Genomic DNA, 25,483 nt, shown 5'->3' with positions numbered 1-25,483 from the left:
TTGTCCATCAGGCTGGAAGGTTCGGGCGTGAACAACCTGAGCGTCGGCGCGGAGGCACCGTCCAGACGAGCCCAGCTAGCCGAACTCCTGGTCCACTGGCTGTCCGAGTTCAACTTCGACGGCGTCGAGGTCGACTGGGACCGGCTGCCTGTAGACCTCAAGCCCGTCTACGTGGACCTCGTCAGGGTACATGCCGTGTACGAGCTACTAGAGAGATGTAGTGCAGGAAACTCCAAGCCACCTAGTTATACATAACAGTTGCGTAGCCATTTTTTTTTCTTCAGCCGCACTTGCATCATACAAACACACAAAAAAATGGCCCCGTATCTGCATGTTACACTGCAAATGTCGTCGAAAGACGATAGTCTTGCGTCTGGAGAGAGTGAACAAAACGTTTATTTGATGTTCCGCGCAAAAAAAAAAAAAAAATCGGTGAATGGTATTTTGGAGGCACTGCGTTAGAGAGTCTCGATCCGTGCAAAGGAGGCGAACGAGCGCATCGTCACGTCACACGTGAGACATGAGCGCTATCTGGAAGTTATCTTGGAAAATTAAGTACGCGTGCCCTGCGCGCCCGTCTTGGAGGTGATAAGGTGTAGAAAGCAAGGCGACAGGTAGGTGACACCACCGTGTCGTCTTAGCAAAGCGTTGGAAATACTTGCCCTTTCGTGCAAGCGTTGGATGGTCAGCGCAACGTGCTAAAAGCTACGGTCCTTAGAATCACTTATGTATGCCTTTTCTAGTAAGAGACACACATACAGAATATTGGCGTGTTATGGTGCCTCAGATATGCGCAATAATTGCTTTTTAATTGACAATAGCACAAGTATGAGCGCTGAATCTTGAGCAATATTGATGGGGTCGGCCGTTTGGAGTATCTTTGGGCCAATTTGGTGCTGTTTAGGGTACCGGTAAGGGCGGACAAACATACAAACGTACAGACAGACAGACCAAAATTTTTGCGTTGGAGGTCCCCAAGAAATACTATCTTCGTTAAAATTTCTCAGCCACATTCACTCGGACCGAAAAATCGGCCAAACAAATTATTCACCCGCGCTCACTGAGCCACATACTCGCAGTTCGATTTGAGCCTGCGTGAATCTCAGTGATGCGACTAATGAGTGGGTTTTCCGACCTATGGCTGGGTGACAGGCCGACCGTGAAATCGTGGGGAAGAGAAAAGTTCTCGGAACTGTATCAGCTGGGGTGTAAGAAATGCAGACCTATTCGTGCAGAACACGTGCTGATGACATTGTGGAAACGGAACCGCGCTGAGAAGAGGTTACAGTTCATTAAAGCACACAGCTAAACGATCTTTAGGGCTGAATATCACAGCGAAACTGTCTTAGTGTACACTTTGTCATCGGCGTCGTCGTATTAGCAGTAGTAACAGCAGTAGTACTTCCTCTGGTCATGTGACGCAGGTCACATGACCAAAGGGGGTAGCGAATAAATAAATAAAACTAAATGCTGATGATGTTATATAATGTTGACGATCGAAATTGCGATGATGATGACTTTTCTTGATCCCATAGTCATAATCTTCATTACGGCGTTGCTAGCTGTCCGACGGTTCTCATGGCGTGGAACTGGCTGAATTTTGTCTAAATTTTTTCTTTGCATGTCGGGCTTGATAAGACTGTTCATTGTGTGTTTTAGGTATTCAGTTTTTTGTTCATTTAAGGTATACATGCTGAAGTGCATAAATCTTAGCTATGGGTGTTTCTTGAATGCATATTTTTGTTTTCCTCTTTGGGATGTGTACCTCCTACTTAGTGTTTTTGTCTGCCTGCGCAGGCGTTCCGCATCGCGATGAAGAAGGCCCGCCTGCTGACACTAGTGAGCGTTCACATGAAGTGGGGTCCCTCGTACGACGTGGAAGCCTTGCACGGGTACGCGCTCGGCCGACACTGCACTCACGTGCGTCTCGCGCCTTTCCACTCTGCAGCCTCCGATATTGATACGCGCGCGGCCCGATTTAGGAGCCTATATCATTTCACCGTTGTTTCTTGGGATCGCGTGAAAGAAGATATGCAGAATACGCCCGCAGATTAATAGCATGCCTGTCATTCAAAGGCGTGGGGCCGGGCAGAGAGGTGTGGTCGGGTGCTGTTTTGTGCTCCATATGCCGTAGCAAAAGAAAAATTCGGCCTAGTCCTTCCTCGGCCTAGCGGAGAAAGGACTTCTTATCGGCATCATAATCGGCGGGCCAGTGTCTCGTATATCTTCTTTTTTTTTTGTTAATGCGAAGCATTTCTTAGCGAACTTTGGCGACTTTGAGCGTATCTATCTATCTATCTATCTATCTATCTATCTATCTAGCCACTTACGTTTGGCTGCTCTCGTGGTCACCCCCTTAACTTGGCGTGAACCAAAATCAGCATGGGAGGGTAAGATGGTTTGACGAATATGACGCGCCGGTCAAGACATGAATAATGTCATAATCTCGTCGCGTACGTCGTCAAATACTTCCCGCCAGACAGTGGCACATACCCACGGGTGGGTATGTGCCGCTGGTATGCGGGTATGTTTCACAGCTGATTGACACTTATTATTTGCCCAGGAACGACGAGAACACACACGGGCAATTTTAACGCGTGAGCGTTAAGCAATACCCTACATCACTAGTGTCGACCCAACGAAGGCATTGACTAAATGTCTGTGTTAAGGAACACCTGAGATAGGCAGCGTTGACCCCGCCGACGAATGCAAAGAATAAATTTCAGGGTCCCAGCAGGAATCGAACCCAAGCATTCAGCGTGGCAGTCAAGCATTCTACTACGCAGCTACGCCAGGTCTCTTAACTACTTTTCAAATAGACGCTAATCTTCGTGAAACGTCAATAGTGGTTGCAGTGCTGCCTTCCCGATTTTATAAATATTACGTATGTACTGCTTTGGTAGAACTTCGGGTTAACGTCAATTGTGGTTATGTGCCATCCTCTGAAGTTAGTTTATGTAGCAGTGTCCAAGGCCAACATCTTCGCGAGCATCAGCGCTTCATGTCAACTTCTGGGGTTGCTAATACGCATGTTCCAGCTGGCGTCATTGTGCAAGGGCAAACAACTGGTTATATAAACATCTGCAACTCTTCAACATAAGTCTGTGCGTGCAACATTTGTACATATCTTTAGCGTCATTTCATGACGTGTAGCTCAATAAAAAAAAATTGCAACGCGGTCACCTCCCCTGTGCATGCTTCGCATAACGTAGATTCCTAGGTACGCGGGGTCTGCCGAATTTTTTATTTCCTTACTATTATCTTATGGTGGCGCTGACACGTGCTCCCCTACGGATGCCCAAGCTGCGCCGAAAACAAGGGACTGCATGTATTACAGTCACGCGCGGGCGTCGACCTGCCTAACGTCCCAGGGGCCTAGCGGCACGTTTAGGAACAGTGAAAATTAAGATTGTGCATTCTTATCTCCCTCGTTGGCTGTTCCATGACACTGATTGCCCCTACGACAACCTCTACGTCCTTTTTTTTTATAAGTTGAGCCTTCCATTCTTTGCGATCGAGCCTACACTTCGTGGCCTCTTTATCTCAGTGGGCGATTACAAAATAGATGGGAACGATGACTTAAAGCTGATGCTTGGTCCTGATTTGTTTAAACAGCTTCCTCAGGTGAGAGTGATCGCAGCTTTAAGTAACAGCAAGAATTGTGAGTGAAGTTGGCATGATACCACCCTCGCCAATAAAGAGTATTCTGGCACGCGGCGCTTTTGTAATTTTTGTTCCATGCCCCGCCGTGGTGGTCTAGTGGATAAGGTACTCGGCTGCGGATCCGCAGGTCGCGGGATCGAATCCCGGCTGCGGTGGCTGCATTTCCGATGGAAGCGGAAATGTTGTAGGCCCGTGTGCTCAGATTTGGGTGCACGTGTCCCAGGTGGTCGAAATTTACGGAGCCCTCCACTACGGCGTCTCTCATGATAATATGGTGATTTTGGGACGTTAAACCCTTATATCAATCAGTTCTTGTTCCATTATCGCGTGAGAAGACTGGAATCGCGCTCTACTGCACGTACTATATCGACGTAAAAAGATTGGCGCAAGTGACCACTTGCCGGAGTGGCAAGGTCCCAGCCCACCGAGAGGGCCAAGAACATTCCATTTTCCAAAGAAGGGGAGGCTGGCGGAAAGCACGCCAACAAGCAACATTTTTCTGGGAAACTGCGATGAAGATGCGATTACTCGCAACATGATAAAAAAGAAATAAAAATGATATCGTGTACATAGCCACGTCTGCCGATAAGCAATGAACAAGCGGCCTTTCGGGTGGGCCAACAGCAAGATGGGCTGCTATCCGCAGATTCGCCGGCTGCCCCTGCCTCGGAAAATAGAATGTACACTGTCGTCCTTTATGAAAGGGAACACGCGAACACGTGGCCTGCACTCTGCGGCGGCTGCCTACAGCACCAGCAACTGACAGCAAAAAAAAAAAAAAGTTCGCTTTCAGCGTCATCTGTTGCGGCCGGTAGACAAGCGCTACCCGATTGCACTCCATCTCTGCCCAGGCCTGCAGTGCGTAGTCCACTGCCAACGTATGAAACGTTGTGCGCGACCACAGCGCAAGCTGCAGTAATCACGCGATATCGCTCGCTGCGCGGGAACGTATCGCTTGTCTACCGGCCATGACTCGTTATCTTGCTTGGCCACAGATGACGCCGAAAGCGAACGTGCTTTCTTCGCCTGTCGGTTGATGGTGCTGTAGGCAGCCGCCGCAGAGCGCAGGTCACGAGTTCGCGTGTTCCCTTTCATAAAGAACGACAGTGTACTTGGCGATGTAGTTATCGGAGCGCTCGCGTGAAAAGCAGCGCCACGTGTCGCAATTTTTCGCCTCCAACCACCGTTCACTTGCGCTAATATTTTTTTTTTCATCTGCTCAGACTGTATACTGTCAGTTTTTTATGGAAGGGTACACGCGAGCGCGTGGCCTACCCGCTCCAGCGGTAGAATTACTGTATATGCTACCTAAAAGTAGCATATACAGCATAACTATATCCAGCAGCTGCTTGCAGCGCGTCTTAGCGTGAGCGAGAGCAACCACGGCCTCTTTTCGCGTCATTTAGTGACTAGAAAAAGAACCAGCCGTTGGTTATACGAAACTGGCAGCTCCATTGCGACTCCCTCCCCATTCAAGGGAATTACGCAAGAGGCTGGTAATCGCTTTAGAGGGGGAGAGAATCGCAATCTTGCCGCATGTTCTACAATGCACATCTTCATGACTGGCTGATTTGCTTGCCACTAGATTACGCGAAAAGAGGCTTTGAGTGCAAGCAGCCGCTGGAGCGCGCAGGCCACGCGCTCGCATGTTCAATATCTTTCATCAAAAGTGACAGCGCACGTTTCAGCTCCGGCTACCGCTTGTTTCCTTCCGTGGTGCAGCTTAAGCGACCTGCTGATTGTGCACGCCTACTCCAAGGAGGACTCGCCCAAGACCGCTGTCCCGCCGATCATCTTCAAGGAAGACCTGGTACGTACCGGCGATGCGCTCCCGTCGCTGCGGCCACGCGAGCGTGTCGATAAGCGCAAACACCCTCCCCGTGCATTTCGAGTGTCTTAAGAAGGTCAGAACGCATTGCACCTATTGTGAACGTGTTCGCACGATGCCATACATAATAATTGTGAAGCAAACTCCTTTATCTTTGAATGGAACAATCGCGCGACGCTAAACAGCGGCGCTTCGAGCGCACTATGGCAGTGAAACACTGCCGGAGAACACACGTGACCATAAATGAAGTAGAAATACAATTTACTGAAGGGTCATTTTTTTACTTGCGCTGAGTAAGTGCAGGCTATTTCCGATAGCATACTGTATTTTTCAACCCAAATGACAAACACAAGCGCTTACTCTAGTAGAACTCACTGTTGGGCTATTTGGTGCATGTCTTGATTAAATAGTCAACGCCGCGTAGAAAGAGCAACCACACAGAGAAACACATATAGCGCCCTTGATGTCTGAGTGTTTTTTTTATGTGTGGTTGTTTATTCGGCGCGACGTTGAATATTTAACAAGCGCTGTGGTTTTTGTGTGTGTCATTGCGTCCTTAATTTCAAGCACGTTGAAGAATACGATACGTATTCACCTGTTTTGTGTTTATTCTCGTAGAATCAGTGCTTGGTTGACGCTTTCAAAGAGTACACTTTCAGTGATCAGCAGAGGCGTAGTCCAAGAGTAGCACACTGAGCCCGTGCCCTCCCCCCGAATTTTTTTCCATGGCATACAGAGTCAATAATTACCATTTGAAGAAAGTGCCTTCATCCGCCCGCCCCCCCCCCCCCCAAAAAAAAAAACCAAAGAGGTGCCCCCGCCTGTAAAAAAATCTGCCTACGCCCCTGGTGGTCAGTGCGCCCTGAGCATGTGTTGTTCACCCTCATCTACTCCCTCGTGTTCTGTGGTGCTGTTTTACTTCTATTATGAACCAGTTATCCCGACAGTTAGTTTTGACGAGCACACTGCATCGTACACTGTCGTTCTTTATGAAAAAGATCATGCAATCGCTGACCTGCTCTCCACGGCTGCCAACAGCATCTTGCAGCGCCTGTCGAGCGGCCATAACTTGTTGTTTTGTTTGCCAATAGATGACACCAAAAGGTGAAGTATTTTCTTTTGCTGTCAGTGGATGATGGTTCTGTAGGCAGCCGCCGCAGAGCACAGCCCACGCGCTCACGTGTTCCCTTTCATAAAGGACGAAAGTGTACAAGACGTGCCATCAGCGGTCTTGCTTCTATCCAGAATCGCACTGCGGTGCACTGTTTCTCGATTAAGTGTATGTAAAGTGCGCACGCACGAGTGGGAAAGCGGGGGGGGGGGGGGTGCTTCAGCCATCTAAGAGGAGGTGGGGGTGCAAAGTCTGACCTAGGCCTGATAGAGGTCGGAGCGCTGCAACGAACTTTCGCCAGTCCCCCATCCCCCTCACTTTTTCAGCATGGTCAGAAAACGCTGCCGATCGGTAGCATAGGCTCCCGACAACACGCGAGGCAAATATTACAACGCTGCACGCGGCCTGGAATACACAAAAAATGATCAAAGTCAGCTAAAGATAGCTTTCTCTTCTCTCGACAAATCGCGGAATAAGCCCAAAAATCACTCGTAGTAAGCCCATCTATCAGCCATTGGCTGATTTGAACGTGACGCGCTCGGTTGTTACGGAGGCCGCCGCGAGAGGCCGTCACTTGTCCACGAGTGCGCGCGTGATCGCACTGAAAAAGCCGCATATTCGAAAAAAAAAGTGCTCAAGGTCACGAGGCGTAAGTGACGTTCTTTGTTTGCCCCTCCCATCCCTCCCTGCTTATCTTCCAGCACTTTCATCAAGACGAGAGAATGCGATTGCAGCATGTGACAAATCTTTGCAACTCCGCTCGTACTGGACGGATTCTTAAAATTTTCGCGGCGTTGAATTTGTGAGGTAATGCGCTTTTCTACTACATTAACTACATGGTTACTAAAAGTGTTTCAAGGCCACTTTAAAAGGGGTAAAGTGTTCTGCGCTGTCTCTGACGTCGCCGCGATGTGCAGGTGGAGGCGTGCGAGGCGTTCCTCGGAGAGCTGCGCTCTCGACAGCGGGTGGCCCTGGCGTTGCCGCTGTTCGGCTACGCCTATCGGCTGCGAAACAGCGCGCGTTACGAGCTACGCGCCGCCGTTAGGGGTCCCGCGCCACCGGGACCGTACACCGACGAGCGAGGGCTACTCGCCTATTTCGAGGTGCGTAGCAGTGCACGTTGTCGTCGCGAACGTCGTGCCTGTAAGTTAAATTCAAGATTGTGTGGATTTAACGTGAATTTATTCGAAAGCCTGCATATGTTTATAAAGCTTTCTGAGATATTTCTTCTGTGTTTCTTACGATCCACTTATTTATTTATTTATTTATTTAGTGAATACTGCCGACTTCTATGCGAAGTCGTAGGCAGGAGTGGGTGACAGGTACACTTGATTGGACATTTTCCAGGACAAGAAAACAACAGAAGCTTAAAACAGAAAAAAATGTCGGGGGGAAATATAGAAGAAAAACAAAGATTTACAAACATTTAAGTCAATGCAACGCTTCAGAATGAGCAAGTTTTGTTGACAAAAAAAAAAGGTGAGAAAAACACATACCGACACAATCGACGAAGCGTGATACAATTGAGCTAGCGCTGAACATAAGAAAGTAATACAACTCAGACACACACGGGAGAGATTAAATGCGGTGAGAATAAAATAAAAAGAAAGAAAGAAAAGTTCAAAGGATAGCTGGCAGATTTGCTATCGCATTCATGAATGAAGCGACAGTTGTGGATGAAACAGCTTCATCGGAGTCTTAAGTAGTATCCGGCCCCGCCGCGGTGGTCTAGTGGCTAAGGTACTCGGCTGCTAACCCGCAGGTCGCGGGATCGAATCCCGGCTGCGGCGGCTGTATTTACGATGGAAGTGGAAACGCTGTAGGCCCGTTTGCTCAAATTTGGGTGCACGTTAAAGAACCTCAGGTGGTCGAGATTTTCGGAGCCCTCCACTATACGGCGTCTCTCATAATCACATGGTGGTTTTGGGATGTTAAACTTCACATATCAATCAATTGGTTAGTCTCCGGTTTAATTATTGCATCATATATTCCTTTAACTGTATATTGTTTCCATCGTTGATTACTTATTTGTTTACACTGTATATCGACCCTTTTTAATTTTTTGTATTTATGTAACGGCATCTTGCGCCCATGTTTATGCTTATCTTGGGACACTCACGATTGTAATTCCCGCCTTACTATAAATCCTACGTGAAGTTACCGTATTTATAAATGAGCATAAAAATAAACGTGGCAGGAAAGTTGTCATCACCGCCACTTTCACAACTATCATCATCACCAGTTCCTTATCGGATTAGCTGAGTGTCTACTCTCCGCTCATACCACTGAGCGAGAGCGTGCAACGCTCGTATCGACCAATGAAAACGCAGAACGCTGTCTCCGCTACACCACAGAGCACAAGCCTATACAGCGACCACGTGGTTTCTCTCGTAGCCCGCGCATCGCTTGCGCCTGTTCGAAACACACGCTCGTTAAAACTACGAATATACGCAATCTTCCTTAGTCATCTGGCAGTGTGAAATGCGAGCGAATTTAGCGTAAACGCCGAGTTATAAAATGGAGGATCATTCGAAACGCACGTACGAACTCACTGAGTAACCTGAAGGTGGCTTCGCCGCAACGTAAGCCTAGAGGAGGAGAAGTCCACTTGCGTCGCTCCCTTCGTTATTAACGCCGTTATTCGTGAGCGAAAAAAAAAAAATAGCACATCGTATTGCTATAGCGCAGCTCAGTTTGAGCATAAAGAAAAAGGTGCAAAAGTGAAGAAGAGAAACATGGACAATTGGCTATACTCTAGTAGAACTCGCTGTTAGGCTAGTTGGTGCATGTCTGAATTAAATAATTAATTTTGCGCTAAAATCACGACCGCATAGAAGAAGAAAAGACGCAGACAAGACGGGCGGACTTGCAAAACAATTGCAAGTGAGCACCTCTCGTGCCTTTGTAAAACAGTTGAGCATCCTCCGCTGCTCCGAGAGGCAGAAAATTTCTGCCGCCGGGAACCTAGTGGTAAAACAAGTGACAAGCGAGGTTCCGACCTGGTTACCCCACTAGAAGGCACCCAACCTGTGAAAAATTGGCGGCACGGAACCTCTATACTAACAGATAAGATCATCTTCTTAGTTGTTTTTCTTTTAAGAAACAGGCAAACCATGAGGTACATCAGAGTGTTAGTGCTATACACCGCCTTGGCTTCTGTTACGCTTTTGAAGTCTTTCTTGGGGATCTTCGATGCAAAAATGTTGGTCTGTCTGTCTGTACATTTGTCTATTTGTCCTTTCTTAATGGCACCGAGTACTTGAAACGGCCGACCCTATCCGCAGCGTCCACCAAAGTTGCTCAAGATTCAGTGTTCATACTTGTGCGATTGTCAATTAAAAAAACAAATATTTCGCATGTCTGGGACGCCATAACGACACGTATATATTCTGCATGTGCGTCTTTTACTAGAAAAGGCATACATAAGTAATTGTAAGGACCGTAGCGCTTATCGCGCTGCGCTGACCATGCAACGCTTGCACGAAAAGGCGAGTGTTTCTAACGCTTTACTAAGACGAGACGGTGGCGGCACCTACCCGTCGTCTTGCGTTCTACACCTTATTACCTCTGAGAGACGGGCGCGCACACCCGTCTCAGTGCCACGCGCTTCGTTTTCCAAGAAAACTGCTAGATGGTGCTTATGTCTCACGTGTGACGTGACTTCGTGCGCTCGTTCGCCTCCGCTGCACGCTCGAGGCACTCTAACGCGGCGCCTTCACAATACCATTCAGCAATTTTCTTGCGTATAACATCAAATAAAATTGTTTTTTCCCGCTCTCCACACGCGAGACTATCGTCTTTCGACATTTGCCGATTAACACGCAGATACGGGGTCAATTTTTTGTTTCTTCAAGCTTACGACAAAAGCAGCGTTTTGAAGGAACGTCGCATCAGTCCAAACCGACTTGTTTCGGTACGCGGCAACATATCCGAGCTTTAATTTGTACACAGATCTGCCTGGAGTTCAGCTCCGACCTGTGGGTGTCCCTGTACGACAAGGAAGCCGACTGCAAGATCGCTGTCAACAGGGACAAGGGACAGTGGATCGGATACGACAACAAGGCCACCATTCTCAACAAGGTGCGTCTCAGCATGCGTTGTATACCAGCTGTAGCTGTCCCCCGCACAGGAAATTGGAAGGAAGGGGAGGTACATTTGGGGCAGGCTCACCTCCAGCCTACACCAGCATCTCACCTACACCTCAAGCTTCACGAGAGTTCCCCAGCCCCATTAATTCAGCCACGATGCAACACGAGTTCCGGTGTATGGGCGTCTTCCGCTGCATGAGCGGATAGGGAGATGCTATAGATCCTCGGTGGTTCGCTTTTCTCGGGCACATCGCTTCCTGCCCATGATCAGTTTGTTTCCCGGCAAAATATGCGAAGAACTTGCTCGTGCTGCTTAGGCAACAACGAGAACGACATTTGGCGTTCTTTGGAAACTTCTGTGGGACTGCGTTGGCAGTAGCTACGATCTTTCATTCTGAATGCGAAGCATTTCTTAGCGAACTTCGGCGACTTTGCGCGTATCTATCTATCTATCTATCTATCTATCTATCTATCTATCTATCTATCTATCTATCTATCTATCTATCTATCTATTCATCCATCCATCCGCTTACGTTTGGGTGCTCTCGCCGTCCTTCACTTAACTTGGCGTGAACCAAAATTAGCATAGTTTGACGAATATGACGCGCTGGTCAAGACACGAATAATGTCACAATCCCGTCGCGCACGTCGTCAAACACTTCCCGCCAGACAGTGGCACACACCCACGGGCGGGTATGTGCCGCTGGTATATGCCACAGGTCATTGACACTTGGCATCTGCCCAGGAATGACGAGAACACACACGGGCAATTTTAACGCGCGAGAGTCAAGAAATACCCGACATCGGTAGCGTCGACCCGACGAATGCAAATAATAAATTTGAGGGTCCCAGCTGGAATCGAACCAAAGTATTCTGCGTGGCAATGAAGCTTTTTACCACAGAGCTACGCCAGGTCTCGGAACTACTTTTTCAAATAGATGCTAATTTTCGTGAAACGTCAATAGTGGTTGCAGTGCTGCCCACCGAATTTTATAAACATTACATATGTACTCCTTTAACACAGCCCGCCGTCACGTCGGGTTAACGTCAATTGTAGTTAGTTGCCATACGCTGAAGTTGATTAATGTAGCAGTGTCCAGGGCCAGCATCCTCGCGAGCATAAGCGCTTCATATCAGTTTCTGGTGTTGCTAATACGCATGTTCCAGTTGGCATCGTTGCGCAAGTGCAAACAACTGGTTATATAAGCATCTGCAACTTTTCACAATCTGTCTCTATGTGCAACGCTTGTGCGTATATTTAGCGTCATTTCATGACGTGTCTTCAATAAAAAAAAACTGCAACACGATCACCTTCCCTCCGCATGCTTCACGTAACGTCGATTCCCAGGTATGTGAGATCTGCCGATTTCTTTTTTTCCTGTTTAGTCTTAATTTTCAGGCGCTCGTTCCTGTGTTGAACGCCGTCGTCGTCGGCGGCGTAACCAATACAACGTTATTCGTGTTTTCGCGGTTGAACTGCGCGTTCGATTCAATGCCTTGAAGTATCACACCAAAGCAAACGAAATCAAAATGACGACCCCGAGCAATTGCGCATGCCATTTACCCATTCTGGATGCTGTCAACTTCCGCCATTTGTCAGCCCTGATGGGCCCAGAGGGCCAACACGGCCTCTGATTGGCTTGAAACGCGGCCGTTACGAACTTTGGCAATATGACGAAATTCGACAGTGTCCCGGATATCACCTCAAGTTCAGCACCGTGGCCCGCGCACCACACTGCGTACAAAGCGTGCGCCGATTGTGCCACCGCAGGTGCTGTTCGCCAAGCGAATGCGCATGGGTGGCATTGCCGTGGTGACCGTCGACATGGACGATTACAACGGCGACTGCGGTCAGCGCAACGTGCTGCTCGGCCAGCTGCACAATGCACTTAACGAGCTTGACCGACCAATCAGGAGACTGCCGGCCAACCTCAGCTTGCCTCCACTGCCGGCCACCACCGCTCGTGCTGGGCTTTATCAAACAGACCATGGAAGACAGGCGAGGACAACTAGGCCTGACGGACGTCGCCAAGCCTAACAGCTTTTAGCGCCCACACTCGGAAATACGCAGGATGAATTCGCGCAAATTAAAGTGAATGTACTTTAGTAATACTAGGCTTTGTGCTTGGCGTGCTCCTAGGGTCGTCCATGTGAACTGGGTTGAGGTTAAATATGATCAAATTGACAAAAAGTTTGATGCCATTAAACATTGGGAGTCACCTCAGAATTCTCCGCTCATTGGGACCAGAGAACACGTCTGAATAAACGGGGGGGGGGGGGGGGGGGTCTAATGTACAAATTTTTATTGTAATTTAATACCATAATCAAAGAAAAATTTTGGGGGGGAGGGGGGCTCGTTATTTTGTTTGACAAATCGTTAAACCGCTGGCTTTTATTACTAGCAAGGTATACTTGTAACGCATGTAAAACGAAGACAATTTGTAAAGCGGGCTTCTCCTCGCAAAGACTCTTGTCGTGGAGAAGCCACATTTAGAGGGCTCCTTATAGCTGGTTATGCACACGCGCACGCGGAGGCAACGTTTAGAACCCTAACGTATGAACGATGTCGCCGGCTTAAAAAGAGTAATAACCAAACACATTGCCAGCGCGTCATGCGCTTGTAGAGTGCAGACAGCTGTCAAGATTGCAAGGTGTACTGCTGCGCACTTTGGATGCGATGAATAGCCCCCCCCCTTTTTTTTTACTCATTTTGTTTTGCCGTTTCATTACAAATGCTCATTTGAGCTCTCATATGCGAAAATTCCCATTAAAAATCTGCAAAAAGTTTTTGTACAAACCTTTCGAACAAAAAATTTTTTTCATAGATCTAGGAATCAATAGTATTAGGTTGCACGCGGCGTTTTTAGCGATTTCACAGTAGCTTTTGCGTGCTCGCAAGATTAAGCGTACCTAGAGTTACTGTATATGTTACCTTACTGTATGTGCTACCTTTGGTATATGCTACCTATACACAGTAACTCTAAGCGTACCAGGCGGACCACAGCGAACGGAATGATGTCTTCGCGGAACGGCGCATGCGCAGCCTTTGCGACAAAATAGATCAGTTTTCCCACCACAGAGCAAAGAAACACTGGGTGGGAGCTTGAAGTGCCAACCTAGTCAGTCAACAAATTAAGCAACAGATAGGCCATCATCGCGTCATAGGCAAGCGCTACTGTTGGTCGGCTCACTTTGGTTGCGTCTGCTGCGGACGCTGCGGTGAGGAGGTACTTGTAGGTACGCTGCGGTGAGGAGGTACGCTGCGGTGAGGAGGACGCTGCGGTGAGAGATACTTGGACGCTGCGGGCGAGGGTGACTTGTCGACAGGGGGCGTAGGCAGATATCTTTCTTTCGAGGAAGCCACCCCTTTTACTTCAAAGGGGGGGGGGGCACATTTTTGAAATTGTCACTTTTTTCTATAAGTGCCATGGCGAAAAAAATTCGGGCACAAGGTGGGGGGGAGGGCACGGGCTTGGTGTGCCACCCCCTGACTACGTCATTGCTTGCCGAGACTTGCGAATTACGTGATACTTCGTCCTAGCATGGGGATGTTAGCGCTAAGGAAAACAACAACAAACACATTAGAGACGGGACAGACACTCTGTCCTAGTTTGCTTCCTGGCGCGCGCCATTTTTTTCCCCTCCTACTTGTGTTCGGCACCGCGGAGCTCGTAGTGGACTGCCTACAACACGTGCGCCGATGATACCTCCGCAAGTGCTGTTCGCCAAGCGCATGCGCATGAGCGGCATCATTAAGGTGAGTGCCCACATGGACGATTATAACGGCGACTCTGACCGGCCAGCTGCACAATGCGTTGGACAAGTTTGACCAACCAATTAGGAGACTGCCGGCCAACACCGGCCTGTCTTCGCGGCCAACGACTACCGTTTGGGCCGGCTTCCAACAAGGAGACCACCGGAAAACAGCTGACGTCCGCTAGGCCGGAAGGACGTCGTCAAGCCTAACGGCCTTGATCGCCTTCGGGCGGCAAAACGCAGGGCGAATGCGCACAAATTAAAGCGAATCTACAACACATGATTAGAACCGCGTATTGCAGAAAGATGATGCGGCCAAGAAAGCGTATGAGGAGACTAGTACTTTTCTTGCGACAGCCGCACAGTGCTCTGTTTTACGACATAGAATGGCGCACAATGACTGAGTAGTAGAGCAAAAAGTTGATGACTTGCCGACCGGGCAGGCGAAACACTGCCTGCCACTGGCCTATTATTATTATTACTATTGTGAGCGCAGTCGCCGACTCTTCTTTATCAATTGGACGTGCCACCATAATTTGTATAATTTCCTCATCTGTAGATATCATCATCAGGGTGTGCCAGCTCGAGCTCGCCTCGAATAAAGCTCTTCCTCCTCAGGAAGAGCTTACCACCTGTTCAACTCGCTGACGAGATCGTAGGTGTGTAGCCATTCTTCAACGTCATCCCTTTTGAGACCCGAGAATACTGGCGGATCACGCTGGTGGCTGTGGATGACCAGGGTCGACGGCGGAGGCTGCACTGGGCTGCGCTGGTGGTGTTGGATGGACCAGGATTGTCTCGCACTGCCATGGCAGATGGTAGCAGACGACCCGAGCCGAGCTCCAGTGGTAACGTGCGAGAGGACTTGGGGATCGAGAAGCACCGTGGAAGAGCTTTATTCGAGGCGAGCTCGAGCTGGCACACCCTGATGATGATATCTACAGATGAGGAAATCATACAAATTATGATGACACATCCAATTGATAAAGAAGAGTCCGTGACTGCGCTCACACTATTATTTAGTAGTGGTTGTGGTAGTAGCATTAAAGACGTTTTCGTGGCCGTTTTACAACCTCTTTCTGAAGGTCTGATGCCCACAATGTTAGCAATAATTTCTGACAAAATTCAATGATATTGGCTCGCATACTGTTAAAATCGACTGTTGGCTGCTATATTGGCTATGCACTTAATAACGGCCATATAATCTACATTGCAGCCATTCAACTGTCGACCAAATTTTCCTACTCTGCGCGTGTGCACTATATCTATTCCTTGGTTGCATCTTGGCTCTATATAGCCCCTTCACCCACCAAAAGGTTGTGGCAGTATATGCACCAACATGACGTTGACTAGACACAAGGGAAGTTTTAGCGACTCCAACTGCAGCTAACAGACCATGGAACCGACTGCATTATTATTAACAATGCATAGTATGAAGACTTTTTTTGTGTCTACATTCACTTGAAACTCTGTCCTTGAAACAAATTTGGTGTAACAAAATCCACTACATTGTTGTCACCATCTCCAGCAAAGAACTTTTGCCACAAATTTCATGCAAAATGCAGTGATGAAACTGTTTTGCAGTGAGAGCTGCCATGAGGTCACAAGAACCGTGTGTGCAGCTGTCTGTCGCCGATGGTGTCTGTAACTGCTTTGGCGCAAGATAAGCAAAAATGAAATAAGAAAAGTAAATGACCAGGATAGAGTGGGATTCGAACCCGGGACCTCTGCATGGCAAGTGAGTATTTTACACCAGTCACACTGGTGCCTATAACACACTTGTAAATACACCTTATGTAGGGTTCATGTTGGGGGAAGGACACGACCAGCAGTACAAGATGACACTTGTAATGCAGCATGTTAGAATAACGGGTGTCACACAATGCAAATTGCATAACGAGTGGTCCGTTGAATGCTTCCAACCCTTAGCAAAAGACTCGGCCACAACTCTTCATTACCCATAGCGTCAATGAAGTGCACATAACTTATTGGTATGTAGCGTGTATCACACTTTGAGAAAGAATGACGATGAATAATGAAATATTGAACGCTTCCCTACAGCACAAAAAAAAAAGAACGCCAGTCATGCAGGTAATGCACAGCACAGTCACAGGGATAGCTGAAAGAGCAGCCTTTCAGAGCCTTTACTTAACACTCTTTGGGTACAAGCACACTTGTAGGGTACCCACTACAACATGAATCATGACATTTTTTGTGTGGTAAGGAGGCATTCACTATGGCATCCTTCCAAGAAGCATGGTACCAGCTACATACTTGCAAGGAATTTCGTGCAACTTCTATTATGCTGTGGCTAACGAAGATGAATCATGCCTGAACCTTTTGTAATATATTGGAGCATTCGATGACCCATTCGTGATGCAATTCGCATTGTGTAATGCCTGGTTGTTGCTTTACTGTTCTAAAATGCTTTATTACTCGAATAAATGCGATTTCTTTCCCGATATCAAGCCTGCTCAAGGTTATTTTGCAACAAAATTTCAAGAACCGGTGTGACTCTGTGGTGGAATAACAGGGCTGGCACACGGGAGACCCAGGTTTGAACCCCATTGTGCCCTTGGTGTTTTCCATTTACTTAGCTTTTTTTTTTAATTTCGCGCAACAGTGGTTACGGACACCACGGGCTGCAGTGGCGGACAGCTACGGCGCACGCGACTCTTGTTGTGGTCTTATACAACACATTTTGCGGTAAAATTGTGGTTAATGACGAAGTGGGTACCTCGCAAGCGTAGTTGTACTAGTTGCCAGGGGATCCCATTAACACATGTATTATGGTTTGGTGGGAGAGTAAAATAACGAACGGGTGTCATGCAATGCAAATTATGTAAATAGTTGGTCATTTGAAGCTTACAACCAATCGCAAAGGGCTCGGCTATGATTCTTCGTTGTGTAGTTGGCCTCCACAGTATAACTAATAATGGCACTTTGCTGCTTCCTTACTTCACACACACACAAAAAATCGCACCACATCCATAGAGTGAATGATGATGAGTGGGGTGAAGTGTCTGTTTGTTTGTCCGTGCATTTGTCTGCCTGTCTGTTTGTCTGATACTGCCAGTTATGTCTGACGCAGGGCAAGGTGAGACTAAGAGGAGCTTCGCCCCTAAAATTACTGATTTCTGGCGTAGTGGGTGCCTTGCAAGTGTAAACATAGTATTTGCCCCAGAGAGTTTACAAAAGCTTCTACTAAGGCCACTCTACCAGCTTTCACTGCAAGTTCACTATACATTCCACGCAGGCCTGGCATTTTTTTCGCTAGTGGAATGTTCTGAAAGGGCATGTGGTCAATTTTCCTAATAAAATATTGTATACTTGGTATTGGCATTGACAAGATAAAGCTCGAATTTTGCAGCTCACAATGTTGATGGTACTGTTCGTGCAAATCAATAAGCTGTGGGAGAAACGGGTAAAAAATACTTTATTTGCGGCGCATGACAAGTGGTGCAACAAGCAACAATAGGCTGTGGGAGATTCCCGTTGGAGACGAGCCATCCTCCACACCGCCTACATCATTTGACAGGTGTAGATTCATAAAGGTCTCTCTTAGGAACAGCCATCATTCTGTACTCGCGCAAAAGCTCTATCAGCACAACACCAATTAACAAAAGGTATTCTACATAAAGACAAAGGAATGTCTGGAATGACAATAGCAGCAGACTAACAAAAAATTAACAGTGCATTTATCAAAAGCAACATCATTTGGGCCAAAATGATGCTTGCCAGAAGTTTTAGCTGGCATTTATGCTAGTTCATTGAGGTATCAAAACAGTCACGGAAAGCACGCCTAACAGCAAAAGATTAGGGAATGATGGTTTTACAACAAATGGGAATATCTGCTCATTTAGTGCGTAATGCTATTACTGTAGGTCCTGACTGTATATGTTGCGCACTAACTACAGACTGCAACATTTATATTTGGAGGTTAGGTTGCCAGAAAAACCGAGAATATAACTTTTTAGAAAATTTTGCATCCCGCAGATCTTGAATATTGGGTGTACTTTTGTCTTAAAAAGTTTTGTGCTAAATGCCATAATTGTAATCAAAATCTATCGACCACATTTTTTACGATAGCTCTTATCCCCTTGATGATTAAGCTACCAAAGTTCAGATTCTTTGTCAGCTGAAGGCACTTCGATCACACGTGGGGAGTCTGTTAGCCTCGCCACTCGTTCCCCTTCGACAACATCGCCAATTATCCAAGCCGGGTAGCCCTCAAGCCGCTCGATTTCTTCACAGTACGCCTGAGCCTTCTCTTTTGGTAGGCACATCAGCAGTCCACCTGCGAATAAGGAAGTGAAAAGATTCAATGGCAATGTGACAGTTATCGAAGTCAAAGACCAGATCTTCTACCACGTAACTAGGAAAAGAGAAAAGTGCCCATGGCATACACTTCACTAGTCAATGCATGTCGGTAGTGTTTGTAAAGCTTAGAACATAATCAGGACAGTGTTCTAGTACTGTATTATTTATTTATTTATTTATTTAAAGATACCTTACAGGCCCTTGTTGCAGGGCATTGTGTAAGGGGGGTTACAAAGGGTGAGTATCGCGACAAAACCGTAAAGAAACATCAAACTTTGAAAGAACACAACAAAAAATAACGCGTTATATGTCACTAAAGAGAGAATGTACAAAAAGTCATTTGAAGTTACACATCGGAACATTGCTGGTGGGAGGAGAACAAATATCCGCAATACACTTACTAAAAAAACACCTAGCTCACACGTAGCCAAAAATATTTTAGAGCAGCGCGCAGAAAGCAATTTGTTCTTGTTTAAGAAATACAGGATAATAAAGGGCGATAAGACAGTTTTTCTCGTGTGTATAAGAACATTATAAAGTAGGAAAATGCAGGCGGTCACAAAGTGTGAAGCCAAAAAAAAAAAAAAGAAATTAGTGCCCACAGGGCTATTTCTCGGGCTGACTTGTTGGTCAATTTTTACATGAAGGAATCTGCTTGGGCCTACATACTAGTTCCCGATTGGTAAAAATAAAGTACATTGTCATCCGAGAGGGCCAGAGACCTAACATGCCAAGCTTCAGGAAATTTCATTGAGCCAATAGTATCCCCAAACTACAAGCAAGCACTTAGAAACCTGCGACATCAAATGCAGAGATTTCGGTGCAAAACTTGAAAACGAAACTTCAAGCTTGGTTTTTCTCTTGTATTAATAACCAGTGATGGTGAAATTAGTGAAACTAGAGTACTCGTACATTCGTTCTCATACAAACCCACGAAGCCATTTTCGTCCAATAATGAATTTTGGCAGCTGCCCATTAGTGTAGCTTCTCTTTGTATTCCATAATCGGCACATAACAGAGCGATTTCATTTTACCTTGGCGTCTGGAATTTCCCAGCGCGCATTACAGCCTCATATTGATTTGCAAGATGCACAACCAACAGATACAAATCGATGCAGAACAAATCTCTGGTTGAATAAAAAAAGAGAATTTTGAAGGCCTGTTTTTTTGTTTGACACAACTTTCATGAAAACCAGCAAGTAACGAAGCCAAGGAAGGTACAATGGCATTGGTTGTTTTAAGTGTATTGTAGTGATTATAATATAATTGAGCAGAAAGTAAAAATGTACGAAGACAACTTGTTGCCGGCAGGGCTGACGTGCTCGATGCTCCTACCAACCGAGCTGCCAAGACGGTCATTTCCCTATTTACTGTCCGAGTGCGTGCAAACCTGGGAGTATTGGTCAGCACGTAGTATCACAATTTCTACTGGTACACACTTAAAACAGTACAATTAACACCCCTTATTAACACTCTTTGGTTTCGTTATCTGCTGGTTTCCATTAATGTTTCTGGTTGGTAGCTCACCCGACGTCTCGGCCGAGTATCCCTGCATGAGCTTGAACGAGGTGCCCGTGGCAGCCAACAGGGCGGGGACCTTGGCAATGATCGGCAATGTGTGGATCACAAAGCCCACTGAACGCTGCTGCACTTGAACCAAGTTCTGTGCATGGCCAAGCAACCCGAAGCCCGTGACGTCCGTAGCCCCGTGGCACCCATGTTTGTGCATCAGGTGTGCCCCTGAAGGAACAAAAAAGGCCTACATTCACGTACAGTGTGCAGCACAGCACAGTTGCTACGGTGAACCATGCAGTAATGATGTTCAAGTGAGTCAACGGCCATGTGCTTATGGGTGCATGACGCAAACAATTTTGGGTGTATATGGCATTGTTTGTCGGCAGAAAAGCCAGCAATTACAAGCCGACTTTGAAATTTATCTGTAATTTCCTTGCCGAACCTTGCATTAGTGTTTGGCCCACATGTTCTGCTTGAGTACAGACTACCAATTAGCAGCATTTTCTGAATATGTACGAGAAGTATTGCAGGGCCCCTTTAATGCACTATAATTCACATATATCACAGGAAGTAATCATTATTCAGGTTATTTCGCTTGTTTTTATCAGTATTTGTACTCTTAAATAACCTTGTCATGCATGTTTAGGCGGGCAGTGTAGATACACCTCAGCATGATGCGACTAGTGTCTGATCAGTTATGTAATGCAAAAAACTATCCTAAGCGCCCCGCTGCGGTGGTCTAGTGGCTTAGGTACTCGGCTCCTGACCCACAGGTCATGGGATTGAATTCCGGCTGCAGCGGCTGCATTTTTAATGGAGCGAAACTGTAGGCTGTAGGCCCGTGTGCTCATATTTGGGTGCACGTCAAAGAACCCTGAAATTCCCGGAGCCCTCCGCTACGTGGTTATGGTGGTTTTGGGACGTTAAACCTAACATATCAACCAATCAATTAATCAATCAATCAATCAAATGAAACTATCCTAAGTGACATCAGGCTACCAGACAAAAGTAAGCAGAGCAACAGTGATGCCATAACAGCAGGAAAGAAACTTTACTCACATCCCTTCCTGTGATGCAATACCACAAAAGTAACGCAATAGGTGAATTATCATTTCAAACGGTCAGTCCACAGGCTAACTCTAGAACAGCCATAACACCAAATGCTGCTAAAGAAACCGCTTCGCCTCGGCAATTCTCCAGATCTTTCTATAGCTCCGATAAACATTACAGGCAAGGTGATCAAAATTGTTGGTTAAACCTTTATAACTCTTTATTTTACACTTTTGTAGGTCATACATACAGATTTATTTATGCTTCAAGAAGATTCTGAAGCATGGACTGCCAAACAAACAAGAAAGCTTAACTTTTGCCTGTCACAAAACATCGCATAGCCACTGAGAAGCCACAAGGCTGAGAAGGGTGATTGATTTGATTTGTAGGGTTTAACGTCCCAAAACCACCATATGATTATGAGAGACGCCGTAGTGGAGGGCTCCGGAAATTTTGACCACCTGGGGTTCTTTAACGTGCACCCAAATCTGAGCACACGGGCCTACAACATTTCCGCCTCCATCGGAAATGCAGCCGCCGCAGCAGGGATGGCTGAGAAGGGTGATCTTAAAAAATGCTGCCCTACTACTGAATTTCCGGTGCACCAAGTCAACAAACATTGTAGTTGTAAACAGCCATTAGTCAACGGAAAACAATGCAAGTCAAATATGCAAGTGAACCACCTATCAGAGTCGGAAAAACAAGCACCAACCAGTAAGGTTGAGGCGTGCCATGCAGTCCATAGCTCGGAAGTAGACTCTTTGAACGTCTTCCTCGCTGATGCCAGCCTTATCGAGTTGAGCACGGCGCTCCGGCTTCTCAAGCCACTGGTGAGCATTCACAGCCACCTGAGTGCCCAGAGGTTTTGTCAACACCAACACGTCTCCCGCTTGAGCATTGTCCGGCCTGTAGGATAAAGTTGCAATGACCTTCAATGACCAATGACTCAAATTTACCTACAGTACAGCACTGTCCACTGTTAAAGGTTCACAGTAAGCCACAGTTCACAGCAAGCCACATTTATTAGAAACTGAATTTTGTGTGCACGCTAGCAGCTGGCATATGCACACATGGCATTAAAAACCTTGTCTCTTTAATGGAAAACAAACATATTTATAAAGCGTCATCAAAGTCTGGGAAATGCACTCACGAAATGATATCAGCCTCTCTACAAACTGCCGATGCGACACCACCTATCATGGGCCACGGGTTCAGCACCGTCTGACCTCCCGTGACTTTGGTGCCAGCTTCTTCAGCCAAGTCCTGAGGTGTAATAATAAAAAAAGAAATAAAATTCTAGCTTTAACACCGCTCTGGTCACGTCATCTATTATGACGTGCAGTCTCCGATGCTTAATAGTGTTTCTGCTAATAAAACACTGTTTAACAAAACCAACCATTAAAATACCCAAATGTCTGGGCAGAAGTTAGTCAAACAAAGTATAAGTTTACTAAAAAGATAAAGTTTGTAATTGAGCATAGCAAGTGTAGAACGCTGACACAATTAATTTGACATCAACATTTATGTCCTTGAGAAAATATGCCTGCATTAAAATCCATATCCCTTTTATGAAAATACACTATATTACCTTGATTCCTTTGATGAGAAGGGGCACGACAATGTCCCTCTGTTTTTCAGTAAGCTTGGTGCTGACAGCCATCACCATCAGCATGTTATCACATCGAGTCACTCCGAGAGCATAAAGGTCAGACAGTACATTGGCGCACGCTATCTTGCCCTGTTAAAAGTGGGAAAAGAATATTGCATGGTATTACAGACAAATTCACTTATTTCTCTAGCAACTGTTTATCATAAGGCAAATGTAGGTAAGTAACAGCAAAGATCTTGCGAAAACTTTCAGTTATGTTTAAATGATCAATGCCAGCAAGCTTTGTCAGGGAGTTCTGCATGGCATTTATTGACTTCACATGCACAAGTAGTGATGCTCGATAAGTGAAACACACAGCTCCTATGCACTTAACGCAGTTGCGGAAGCAACGCAATGAAACGGAAAACTGACACTATGATAGGCTTGGATTGTGCAAAACTTACAGCTATGTAAGGATCTTCAACAGATGGATAGAAGTAATCGATAGTTTGAACCAAGGAAAAGCCAGAGTCTCCAAGAGGTACAACACTGGAATCCATGCCAATATCTGCAAGAGACGTTGAAACACTATTCAGCAAATGCCTAGCGTGTAGTGCAGAGATGTGCAATTGAGCGAGCACGAAATATGGCAAAACATCATAACGGTGGATTGTTATCATGACTTGCACTGCAGCAGACTAAAATGCTGACAGTTAATTGAGTCTAATTTGTAGTGCACGACTCTGCACTGAAAAAGTCTCTGGTGTCAGTTTCTAGACATGGCGAATCATGGCAAGCACAAGAAGGTACAGCAATACCTGTGGAATGCCTTGATGCGTTGTATTGTAGGACAATATTAAAATGCTGTGCAACCAACCAAAGCAAGAAGTTTATTGACACAGTTCTGCAGTCTACTGCAATATGTACCTACGATAAGAGAAATGTTACGAGATTTCAGTCAACAGCATCACATTAGGTTCTCGCATTGCTGTAAGCGAGGGCCTTTTGTTCTTACGTAACCATTAGTCCTGCAGCAGCAGCTATAACCGAAGTACCAAACTCTGGCATACAACCTTTAACTATGTAATGTCAATGCCAGTTTTCATTAAGGAGCACTGCAAGCAGGGTATAGCAGGCATCACACAAGTGCATGCATAACACAAGTAGAGTATAGAAGATCATTCAGACTTTTACTGCTTTAGGTCATCAATGCATCACATCTACAGATTTAAAAAAACTTGCATTTAATGTTCTGTCAGATACCAGTTTCTAAAGAGGCGAGTTGGGCATGTTGGTACATAATTGTGGCACAATACAGTGCAAAGACACACAACGAATGGAAACGATGACGAATAGCGCTCGTCGTCTGTGTTCATTCAGGCGTCGTGTTTTCATGCTAGTGTGCTGATCACATGTATCTAACAACTCGAGTAATTTTCTGAAATAAATTCAGTGCGTCATGTTTATGTTCTTTGAACTAGCAATGTTCTTCAGAAGTTACAAATACAGGCGAACGCCTTTAGACAGGAAGTTTTGTGTTTCTTAACGGAATTTATGGTGTTTCTTGCGACTCCGTAGTGCTCAGTAGTGGTCCGAGTCGATGCTTGAAATGCATATGAGAGAAGAAAATGTAAACACGTCATACGATCGCGCCGTAAATGCACAAACGCAGTGCACAGGCGCGCACACACACCGATCTGGGTTCCCTCTGGGTGGTGCGACACGGTTTGCTGCGTTCCGCCGTCTCCCCTCAGCGAATTGAGCAGCTTGTTGAGCACACCCTGGGGAACCTTGCAGCCTCATCCTTTCATGTCCGCCAGGCCCAGAAGCCGGAACTCGGGCTCCAGCCCGTGCTCGGCGTTCTCAAACGGCCGGTAAGTGACCACCGGCCCACTGGCGCCCCGTCGGACCACGTACCGCGGGCCGGCGGCAACGCTGTCCCCGCTCATGGTTGAAAGAAGACCAGGTAGAAGACTACGACTTCTTTCAGTCCTGCGCGCAAAGGAGAGTCAAATGCATCGCGTTTCATCGATACACATCAGCGATCGCGCACTGAATCGGGTCACAGCATCTCGCACAGCGCGTTGAATAGGTTGTACTCGCCTGCTGGAGTTTCTGAGAAGCAGTCGGCCGCAGCTCCAGTATCGACCTATGAAGTACGCCGCTCGCATGGGCTCTTACCGCTTTTTTGTTTCTCACTCGATCTGCAACTTCTGGAGTCCTGAAATCAGATAGTACTCGTATTCGACCCACCGTCACAAAACTAAACATCGCAGTCGCCTTGTTATCCTCTAGAGGCGATTTTTCAACGCTCGCTTGGTTTTTATTTTTTACACAATCTTTTTATTGCGTAATTCACAGCAACAAATAATTGTTACAACATATCTAGCAGCTTACTTTTGTCTAAAATATAATTGTTGGTTGTTATTTTTAACTTTATAAAAACGCTTTTTGCAAACATTATGTGTCTTAAAGATTGCAGCGCTAGTCTTGAAGTAGCGACGAACATTTACAATACTATGATTGTTTTTAGGAGTGGTGCGCCTTAGTATGAAACAAAGTAC

At 46.4% G+C, this 25,483-nt stretch overlaps 2 protein-coding genes across 3 annotated transcripts; one reads left to right on the top strand and one right to left on the bottom strand.

The window, feature by feature from the left end:
- Positions 1-1,801: 1,801 nt before the first annotated feature.
- On the top strand, positions 1,802-12,756 carry LOC142774200 (oviduct-specific glycoprotein-like). Of its 2 annotated transcripts, XM_075874595.1 has the most exons (5): positions 1,802-1,892; positions 5,386-5,473; positions 7,520-7,705; positions 10,554-10,682; positions 12,462-12,756. In XM_075874595.1, the coding sequence occupies exons 1-5, from the start codon at positions 1,813-1,815 to the stop codon at positions 12,726-12,728; spliced, it is 750 nt and encodes a 249-aa protein (XP_075730710.1). In that variant the 5' UTR covers positions 1,802-1,812; the 3' UTR covers positions 12,729-12,756. The 2 variants fall into 2 exon arrangements, with proteins under 2 accessions (XP_075730710.1, XP_075730711.1); XM_075874596.1 differs by lacking the exon at positions 7,520-7,705.
- Positions 12,757-17,863: 5,107 nt separating this feature from the next.
- On the bottom strand, positions 17,864-25,160 carry LOC119180596 (inactive selenide, water dikinase-like protein). The gene is made up of 8 exons (XM_037431705.2): positions 25,023-25,160; positions 24,613-24,911; positions 23,384-23,487; positions 22,920-23,069; positions 22,482-22,594; positions 22,044-22,237; positions 20,294-20,506; positions 17,864-18,743 (listed from the first exon to the last, which is right to left on the bottom strand). The coding sequence occupies exons 3-8, from the start codon at positions 23,477-23,479 to the stop codon at positions 18,559-18,561; spliced, it is 951 nt and encodes a 316-aa protein (XP_037287602.1). The 5' UTR covers positions 23,480-23,487; positions 24,613-24,911; positions 25,023-25,160; the 3' UTR covers positions 17,864-18,558.
- Positions 25,161-25,483: the final 323 nt, after the last annotated feature.

This window comes from Rhipicephalus microplus, chromosome 10 (genome assembly GCF_043290135.1).
Source record: "Rhipicephalus microplus isolate Deutch F79 chromosome 10, USDA_Rmic, whole genome shotgun sequence".
Classification (NCBI taxonomy): Eukaryota; Metazoa; Arthropoda; class Arachnida; order Ixodida; family Ixodidae; genus Rhipicephalus; species Rhipicephalus microplus.
This window is presented reverse-complemented; position numbering and strand designations above follow the sequence as displayed.

What these genes read in the sequence shown, in the direction of transcription:
- LOC142774200 (XM_075874595.1), top strand. Translation starts at nt 1,813, where the DNA reads ATGAAGAAGGCCCGCCTGCTGACACTAGTGAGCGTTCACATGAAGTGG. An exon ending in TCATCTTCAAGGAAGACCTG is followed by an intron (nt 5,474 to 7,519) that starts GTACGTACCGGC and finishes CGCGATGTGCAG; the next exon opens with GTGGAGGCGTGCGAGGCGTT. An exon ending in AGGCCACCATTCTCAACAAG is followed by an intron (nt 10,683 to 12,461) that starts GTGCGTCTCAGC and finishes GTGCCACCGCAG; the next exon opens with GTGCTGTTCGCCAAGCGAAT.
- LOC119180596 (XM_037431705.2), bottom strand. Translation starts at nt 23,479, where the DNA reads ATGGATTCCAGTGTTGTACCTCTTGGAGACTCTGGCTTTTCCTTGGTT. An exon ending in TTGAAGATCCTTACATAGCT is followed by an intron (nt 23,070 to 23,383) that starts GTAAGTTTTGCA and finishes CACTTTTAACAG; the next exon opens with GGCAAGATAGCGTGCGCCAA. An exon ending in GGCACGCCTCAACCTTACTG is followed by an intron (nt 20,507 to 22,043) that starts GTTGGTGCTTGT and finishes TTGTTCCTTCAG; the next exon opens with GGGCACACCTGATGCACAAA.